Source organism: Parasteatoda tepidariorum, chromosome 9 (genome assembly GCF_043381705.1).
Source record: "Parasteatoda tepidariorum isolate YZ-2023 chromosome 9, CAS_Ptep_4.0, whole genome shotgun sequence".
Taxonomy (NCBI): domain Eukaryota; kingdom Metazoa; phylum Arthropoda; class Arachnida; order Araneae; family Theridiidae; genus Parasteatoda; species Parasteatoda tepidariorum.
Genome location: NC_092212.1, coordinates 5,574,926 through 5,585,071, shown reverse-complemented (window position 1 = coordinate 5,585,071; position 10,146 = coordinate 5,574,926). Strand labels below are relative to the sequence as shown.

Below are 10,146 nucleotides of genomic sequence, written 5' to 3'. Positions count from 1 at the left end.
AGATATCTCTGTCACTTTTCTGAGTATTTCCAAGTTGCGGCCACCTTGAATATATTATTGATAAAAGCAGGGCTCAACTAAGAATTTCAAAATATTAGTCAGTAAATTAGCCAAATATCAAAAGTCTTTGCCAATTTTAGAAAGTTTTCGTCAGATGCAAATCTTAACAATTTTTTACGCTTAATTTTTTCGCCATAGAAAACTATTTTACGGTAGTTTGTTTCAGGCTTGTATTATTTGGACTGTAATCTAATTTGTTATACGGTGCATCTACAGAATATTACTGTTAATCGAATAAAAAATGCTGATTTGTTTAAAAACCATTATTTTGACGTAATTTTGAGCATCTAGTCAAATATATATATTTTTCTTTCTAGTAGAAAAAAATCATTCGCCAATATTTTCACCAAAACACAATTTTATTCGCCAAATTTACAATTTTATCGCATTTGGCGAGGTGGCGAATGTGATAATGTAGTCTGTAATTAAGGTCCAAGCATTTTTTCAGTATATTTGTCTTCATTTCAGAACTCACTGATGAATCACAGAAATGCGAGAAGGATTGCGGTGCAGGAACCTGTTTAAAAGTGAATAAGTCTGAGAGATGTCTTTGCCCCCCTACCTACGCTTCAAGTGGACTTACGTGTGTTGGTAAGGTTAAAATGAGAGTAATAATATTATCACTCATTTACTCTACAATATAAATTATTTGGAAAACAATTGTTTATAATAAAATAATGTTTAATATTATTTTGTAGATCGATGTACTGCGAAAACTTTGCCTCTTGGTTTATGTCCCAATGATCAATGTATAGCGGATGCTAAACTGGGATTCAAATGCAAGTGTGAAGGGAAGTATGCTTACAACAATGATGAAGTAACATGTCGAAGTAAGATGGAGATAAATATCAGGTTTAAAAAAAACTCTGAAACACATTTTTATTTTAAATTAAATCTTCATAGCTGTATTTCGTATTCGAAATTTAAATTATTTAAATGTGTAAATATTATCTATCATATAAGGAAATAAAATAACATAGGTCAATAATTTTGCGGAGAGTAATTTATAGGAAAAACTTTATGAACTTAAGAACTTTATATAACTTATTTATAGAGATGAATTGAATACAATTATGGTTTAGAAGATGTAACCAAAACAAGGCTGAGTACAAAACAGGTAATCCTATCTAACCTTCCTATTCCTTCCTTCCTATCTAACAATAGATAACTGAACATTAGTCAATTTCACACCTGACTTACTCCAAATTTTACGAATTCGAATTGCTACCTCAAAATTTTGAACTCAGTTAAACAGAAATTTGTATATCAAAATATTTTTTTTAAATATTCAGCATATCTTTCAAACCTAATGACATGCTTACGACAATGAATTAGGCACAATTTTACATCGATATGCGTTTCTTGAAAAGTGAGCGAGAATTTGGTAGTCATGACTCACTCATAACTCTTTCTGGCCTCCACTGCATTACCATGTACGGTCACATGAGATGGAAACCAATGCAAGTGGACATCGTGTTTCTTTGACAGTAACTTAAGAGGAATCGGTAAGGCATATGGGTGATTCTCACGAAATATGACAATTCACAGTCCCTTGCTCTAAGATCTAATACTATACTAATAAAAGTACTTTTAAAAAAAAATTATGAATAGCATCGCTGTTAACATTTTAAAATGACTTTGCATTAACATTGACTGTTTTGTAAAGTTAAAAAATTTAATTTAATTTCAAAATGTCATGTTTCTGGTCTGTCACAAACAATATTTTCAATAATAACTAGATTCAAAACGTCTCATATACTTTTTCAATATCTAATTCTTTTTATCTCAACAGTTGTAAGCATTTCTAGAATATACGCAGAGGGTATTATTTAATAAAACTTCTCTTAGAATAATTTTTTCTGTCGATAATTCGTTTGTCAAATGAAAATCTGTCATTTTCCAGGCTACTTTTATTTAGTGATTTATAACCAAAATAGATAGCGCCAGCAATCAATATCTTATCTTAACCGATTAACGCCCAGCGTATCATATATTTAGGACAGTTCATTTTTTCAAAGACATTCATTGTTGTGGGAAACTTTTTTCAGCACTTTCATTTATCTGGGTGAATTAAAAGATTCTCAGATACCAGAATGATTTAGTTATTTCTGATTAGATCCTGAATTATAAGGAGCAAATACCTTTTGATCTATCAATGACTTTTGCATGCCCTAACAGTAGGAAAACCAATTAATTTACCACTTTACCAATATACCACTTTTTCCATAAAACCACTTTTTTTATGATTTCAATATATAATATCGGGACAATACGGGTTAACAGATTGATTAAATACCTTCCTATCTGAACATGTCTTGTTTCATAAATAAAGAACCAACTTTCTGTTTCAAAATCTATTTCAAAAAATTTTTCAAGGTGAGTAGGTTTTTATGCTGTCATTCTCCTGTCTTCTAGAAATCATTAATAACATAAACTACATAGATTTATCTGAGTTATTTTAAGAAATCCTGTTGTTTTCTGCGGGATGTAAACGTCTTAGGCCAAACTGATAGATTAAAGTTAAATGCTATAAAATGGCAAATTTGTCATTTTCCTGGCTTATGAATGCCAGGACAATGAAGTATTACCAGAATTTTTTTTAAAATGCATACTGTAAAGAGGGAAAGCAAATATTAACCTGATACCAAGTTTATGTATGATTTTAACATTCTTGAATGTAATCAAAGTTATTTATTTATTTAATGATTGATTATTATGCACAATTTTATTCTGTGCATATCAGCAACAAAAACATTTTTGATTCTTTCTACAGTGGATAAAAGAATTAATTTAAGCAATTTATGGTCCAGCTAACATAAAGGCTAGTCCTAGTGTTTAGATTTTACTGGGCACCTGGGCCGCGAAGCGGCCCCTATCCCATTCATCTTGAATTTTTGAACAGTTTTGGTTGAGCAATGAGGTAAGCAGGCAATGGAGTTGCTTTTATGAATGTTTCAAGGTCTTTGCTTGAATAACTAAAAAGGAATCAAAAATAAATTGAGCAGCTTGCTCTAAACTGTGTTTGTTAACATAAAGGCTAAGTTTAGTTACTTACTATTAGCTTTAAATTACTGTTTTTTAAACTACTAAGCAAATATGTCATTTTCCTGGCATTCAAGATTTGATGAATTTCTATTTTATTTTTTTCTCGAGCAAATGTCAATAAACTACACTGCTGCCTGTAAGATATTAATAAATGTAACTAACGATTTATACAAAAAAAAATTTTTGATCGTTTTGAAAACTTTAAATTTGAAGAAATTTTTTGGTCCGTTTTGTCATGTTTCCAAAGAATTACCCATTTATCAATAACTAGGAGGCTTCGCCCCCTGCTCGCTAGCGCTCGCCAGCCCTCGGAACTGCTTTCGCAGTTCATTTCGGACAGCTTCGCAATCCGATGCTCGCTTTGCTCGCTCATTGGATACGTTCTTAACGTCTAGCTTTTGTATACTTTTTTGAACACTGAAGTTCCGAAAACTTCTCACTGTAGAAAATTCTAAACCTGTGCATTTCAATATTAGTTTGAAAATGCAAACAGTTCACATATTTTTCTTAATCACACTATTCTAAATTTCAGTTGTTGAGAAAAGTAACTGTTGTAAGTTTTGTTTTAAAGTCTTTCCCACCAGAGGGCTCAAACCATGCGTTGTAAGACAATATGAAATAGTACTGAACGCCGGATGTAAAGCATTGGCTTCGATGAAGATAATTTTGTGAGAATTTTTTTGATAATTCGGTGAGAATTCACCCGATTAGACATATGATGCTCACTACGTGCTCTTGCGCGCCGAACCCCATCAATTAAAACGTATTAGCGTTTTATATTACATGGATTAGCCATATGATGCTCACTACGTGCTCTTGCGCGCCGAATCCAATCAATTAAAAATGAAAGCTGTTGCCAGCGCGAGAAAAGAAATATCATCGGTTTTATTGATACATACGTACGTATAAGCGTTTTATATAATATAGATGCTAAAACTGATATTTTTCGATGTACGAAGCACGAAATAAAAAACTGATTACACTCAATAACATATAATCTAATGGTTGGATCTTCACGTTCTGGGATTCAATCTTAATGGTTTGAGTTTTGTGACCTCAAATATACTAATTAATTGGTGCAGATGATATTTTAAGTTACGAAATGTGTATAGAGATTGATAGATGATTTGTAAATATGTATATACATAGATGTATAGATATATAGATGTCTGTATATGTATATAGATGGATGGATGGATTTTAACTATACGATACACAAGCTATGGGTCTGAAAGCTTTGGCTTTTAAATGTCTATCACTCAATAAAATTTTTTGCAAAAAGTGTAGAAATTGGCAGGCCTGCATTAGATAAATCGTTAAATATCTACTCAAGGATGCTAGTGGCCCTACTTTATTTAAAAAACTATAAGTGTGCACAAAAACTTTTGTGCAAACACTTTAGCCTCATCACGTTGCAGAAAGGAAATAGAATTTTACATATAAATTAGAATTATTTATCAGTAGAGCCACAGAAAAGCAACTTTGGATCTAATTTATTTAAACAAAAATCTTAAACTGAAATAATAATTTATAAATTTTGCTTTCCCTAGGAATAATTTTCAGATTAGGTGGAGCAAGTTTGGAATCTCCGTATACCTTTCGGTTTTCTGAACCCCATAAATATAGGGGGTATCCGCAATCCTGGAAATATAGTCCCAATAGTTTGTGCAGGAGAGCGCTCCAAAGTTTGGACCCCTTTAACACGTTGAATGCCAAGCTAATTTTACTTGGCTTTCCCGTCTGGCTAAACGGTAAATAACTACATACTAGATGTGCAAATATTCGACTGATTTTGCTAGTTTTTTAAAAGCAGCCCCTACCCCATACATCATGAAAATCATACAGTGAATAAAACATTTTGTTTTTGTGACATTGTGATAACACTTACAAGAATATGAACATGATTTGAAGTATATATTGACTTGAACGGTGAATGACATATCTGATAAAAGTGGTGAATTGTATAAGTTTGGAAATATTGTTTAGAAATAGCGGTGCATATATATATATATATATATTTTTGCTTATTCTATACATTTCTTCCTTTTTCCGCTTTATAAATTAAATTGAATGGAAAGTTAGANTCTTCTCACTCTTGTCTTACATGAATATAGAGAGAGAGAGAGAGAGAGAGAGAGATGGATTATAACGATACGATACACAAGAGAGGTGTTGAGGAAGTAGCACAGCATGTAGGGAAGCATTGGGATTAGTTTTCTATCTTATCTCATGGCAGAGATGGAATTAATTTTAATGCTTCTGCTGCCTGCTGTGCTGAAACGTTTGGAACTAATACTTTCGGAGCTTTGCGTGATTTAATGGCTGCCAGATAGATTTTAAATTATTACTAAAATTAATAAAGAACATTGATAATATCGCAGACATCTCTTGAAAATAGTTAAAATTGAAATCAAAGTACCTCCATATGGGTAACAGCGAGTCGGTGAAAAAATTTGGTTAATATTTGTTTAAAACTAATTATGGGGTAAGGGCAAGAAAAAGGGTTAAAGAAGTAAAATAGTTAGAAGAAAGAGTTGTGCTGTACATTTGACTTGATTATCTTTATAGTTAGTAGTACAAGACAATTTTGAAAGGTTTCTAAATTCTTCACCAAAGTCGACTGGCAATGTTCTAAAAAATATGTTTTATTGAATTGTAAAATTAAATTATTTTGCCGAAATTAAAGTTCAGCAGAAATTTTATTTCTTAAAAAGAAGAAAAAGGGGCATTTTACTTCAAAAAGAAAAATTAATTTTAAAAAGCGCAAAAGGTTGATATCAGTCAGGATTTTATTTTTTTGAAAAAATAGAAAAATATCACTTTGTATAATCAGCAACACTTTGCCCTCAAAGTCCCCTCACCGACAACATAAATTATTTACTAGTTTAGTTACTAAAACTTTTACCCTCTAATGTTTAGTAACCAATCCATTTAATTTGTCCTCTAGGCGTCACATGGTAATTATATAAATTGTGTATTTTGTCTTGTAAACTCTTAGAGTTTGCGACCCTTTTTTTACTTCATAAAAACCTCAAATGCAATTTATTTTTATTATCAAGAAATATTTTAGTAAGTACAATCTGCATCAAGAATACTTTTTTTCGAGCCCCAAATGTGTTAAGTAGTTGATTACCCCTAAATATTTCTGTAACGTTTGCATATTATTATAACGTATTATGCAAGAAGTGATTTAAATAATACAAATGTCGCTGAGAATATTTTTAAGCGCTCTATTTTCCTGATTAAAACGTTTTATAAAACAGAAATGGAAGCTAAAACAGTAAACTTCTTAAAATAACTAACCCTTTCCCCTCGAGAGGTGACTGTTAGTCACCACTGTCGCCTGTAAATTACCCACTACTAAATTACACAGTGATCTCCTAGTCCTAGTGTTTTGATTTTATTGGGCACCTGCCCATTCATCTAGAATTTTAACACTGTTTTGGTTGAGCATTGAGGTAAGCAGGAAGTGGAATTGCTTTTATGAATGTTTCAAGCACTTTGCTTGAATAACTAAAAAGGAGTAAAAAAATAAAATGAGCAGCTTGCACTATAATTGTGTTTGTTTGATTTTGGAGTTGTTCCGAATTGTATCAGCATGAGTAAACGATATTTTCAGAAAGGTTGATGAAATTATTTGTTTTGATAGTTATGATATGAGGCGTCGGAGGTGAAATGTGCAGCTATTGGTCTGTAGTTTTTATCTTTGATATAATTTTCAAATTTAAAGATTTCATTAAAATTTGCTGTTTTACATTCTATGGCTTTATCGAAAAAGTCTACGTTTAGATTGTATATATGCTGTGAACACAGTGATCTCAGGGTTTTATGAGGTAAGTTCGTGAGAACTCTTTCAAAATGTTACTGGTTGATTCCATTTTTTTTTTTTTAACTTTTAAAAAGACTTCGAGTGCATATTAAGTGCTATATTTTCCTGATTAAAACACTTTATGAAACAGAAATGGAAGCTAAAACTGGAAATTTCTTAAAAGAATTAATTTCATGTAATTCCTTTAAACCATTAGGGAAACTGATGTGTTCTGAAGCAGGAGGTAATAAAGATTGCGCTGGAAAGAACGCACTCTGTTTCGAAGATTTCGATTCTGAAAATGGTTATAAATGCCGATGTCGAGAAAGTCAGAGATTTGATACAAATGGCCAATGCGAAGGTAAGTTTCCTTCCACATTCTATTATGACAAGGTAAAAAATCGTTTTCAGATTAAGATTTTTGTTTGGATTTCAAAATAATATGTTTAGGAGCCGTTTGCGCATTATACCTTGTTAGGATGGGAGGTTTTTTCTGGAAATAGTGACAGTTTGTGACAAAGTGGAGAAACGGGGTGACAAGATGTATGACATTGCACATTTAGTCATAATTAAAATATTTGAAATCTCCAAATGAAATATTTTTCAGATCAAAATATGCATTTTACCTATTATCATTACTACTATGCTAACAAAATTCACTGAAGCGCTATGCTTGAGTTTAAAACTGTAATTTAAAACGCGATCTAAAAAGTGTTCATAATTTTCAGAATGTGAGGTTTGAGCAAAATATAATTAGCATTGGTATTTATAGCAAGACGGAAAAGAACAAAAACTGGTGCGAAAAACATTTCATTCTAGCTTTTTTTCGAGAAAAATAAAATATTTGTAATTATCAAGATTTCGTTTATAATTTAAACATTTATATGTAACTTCTCCTTTTCCAAGATAAAGTATATATTGTTAAATAGTTTAACCCTTTCAATACGGCGAAAAATCAAAGTGAGCACATTGCCGGGATCAGTTATTTCTCCTTCAAGCGATTATTAGATAACATAACTTTTATGCCTAAAAGGTTGAAGATCTTGGAGACGCTTAAACGTCCTCATAGCAGCGCACCATCAATAACAATTATTTCACAAGCTTCATTGATGGGACAGCATATGTCCCACCGTAAGCCCAAAGCATCTAATTCCCGGGACAGGATTTGTCCCGGCCGGAATTCTAGAGTCAATAACTCATTTTTATTGACAGTTTCTTAAAATTTAGATGATTATTTTAGGCAACGCTTTTTTTCTATTAACATTTTCATGTACATTTGCGTTAATATTTTTATTAACATATTTATTTATAAACACTTTTCGAAATTAATTGTTATAAAATAAGAAAGGTAAAAAATTTAAAATAGTGGAGGAACAACAGTATCTAAAGTCTTGGTTTTTTGAGGGTGTAGTAGGACTGGAAACAATTCTTGCACAGTGCTACGTTGCAAGTGGTGCACACTATTTCCGAGTGTGCCTCTTTCTTCCTTTTTGTGCACCATGCACATCTTTATCTTCTGCGCGTTTTTCCCTCAATTGGGAAGTGGTTTCCAACATTGAAAAGTCTCGCTGCTGTTGATGATGATGATATAATTTTGGAGGAAGAGGGCCTTTGCTTATTGATTTCCTTGCTCGCATTCCCAAATGTTCTTTCTTTCCATTTCTATACTTTCGTTCGTACATTGGGAAATGTAAATGAATAAGCTTTTGGAAAAGATCTTGAAGAAAGAATTCACTTCGGTGGTTTCGTTGCCAATATAGAAATTTGTTTGATCCTTGATGTAAGTAACTAGTGGCATTCGTGGTGTAAAGTTAGTTGGACGGGACCATGAAAATGATGGTGGATTCTGGTTCTGGAGCACAACTTCATCATCAAACAAATCATTGTGATTGGATGAAACGACTTCATTGTCGATCTCCTCTTCAGTTTCAGATGACTCTCTAATGTAAGCGAGCTGTCTCAACTTGTTATCAGGGTAAATTCTCTTTCGACTCATTTCGACCCTTCATCAGAGGAAGGAGCCTTCGAATAATCCTTCGAATTATTTAGAAATAGTGGTGGCTAAAAACCTAATAAATTGAAATTATTAAAACAAAAATCCCAATTTATAAACTACCACTCGAAAATATTTATTCGCTGTCGGGAGCAAGTCGGTTGGAAATCGGTTTGGAGACCTAAGTGGGCGTTATTTTCTGTCCTAGATATTTTTCAGTAACTGGGACATATGTTGTCCCAGCCGTAATATCAAAAATTTACCAGACTGGGACAGCACATGTCCCGTCCGGTGCAAAAGGGTTAAAAAAAGGATAAGTAAACTCCTCCCAAAAACTAGCTATAACTGAAATGGTTTTACTAACAGTCTTTACTCTTTTCCGTCTCGTTTTCACACCAAAAGAGAAATAGAAAGAGGAATAGACAAAAGAGAAATAGAAGTAAAAAATATTGAGAAAAAGTGGGACATCATTTATGGACCGTCCTATAAAGTTGGGAGCTATGCTCTCATTTCCTTACACTCATAAATTACAAGATTGAAACATTTTTGAGATTTGCAATTTTGTACTCATTATTTTATTTCTGCACATGCTGACCAGGCCTGAAATCGGGACGGAAAAAGAGAAAATACTGGTAGAAGAACTATTTCAATATTAGATAATATTCAGGAGGAGTTAATCTATTCTCAACAATAACATTTCACTGTAACGGAATTTTTCCCTTCGATGAAGCAATCCGATATAAAAATTGTATCCCTTAAAAACAATTGATAGTTATAGATTTTTATTATTCTCGGAAAAAAACCAAAAAAGGAAATTTATTAGTAACCAGTTTTTACTCTTTTCCGTCTCGATATATATGGGCTTTCAGCCCTGATGAAGACTGAAAATTTCACTGGGTGCAAGGCCCGACCCAATCGAAAATAGAAACGACCAAGGACTAGTCTCACTAATGAGAAAACTGCAGGAGTTGCTGAAAAATCAAGAAGTGCTCAGCTTACTACAATCCTTACTCAAGGGGATATCCCCTTCAGAATGATGTTCAACATTTCATCTCATGCCGAATACCATCAAGGACTTGAACTTTTTTCAACATTACAGAACTTATTAGTTTTTATGACTCCCTAGTTATATGACCAACAGTATCGATGAATCGGTTGGTGGCCCTTCGGGCCAAATACTGAGATCTCCCCTATATCCAGCATGCTGACTGAACACAGTCAGGATTTCATATATATATAT

General features: G+C 32.6%; 1 protein-coding gene across 1 annotated transcript in view; it reads left to right on the top strand.

The window, feature by feature from the left end:
- LOC122271730 (fibrillin-1-like) overlaps positions 1-10,146 on the top strand; it is a 23,636-nt gene that overhangs the window by 2,208 nt on the left and 11,282 nt on the right. The window contains exons 2-4 of the mRNA XM_071185324.1: positions 529-651; positions 759-890; positions 7,131-7,274. Of these exons, the coding sequence (XP_071041425.1) occupies positions 529-651; positions 759-890; positions 7,131-7,274 (399 nt within the window). The remainder of the gene's footprint in view (positions 1-528; positions 652-758; positions 891-7,130; positions 7,275-10,146) is intronic.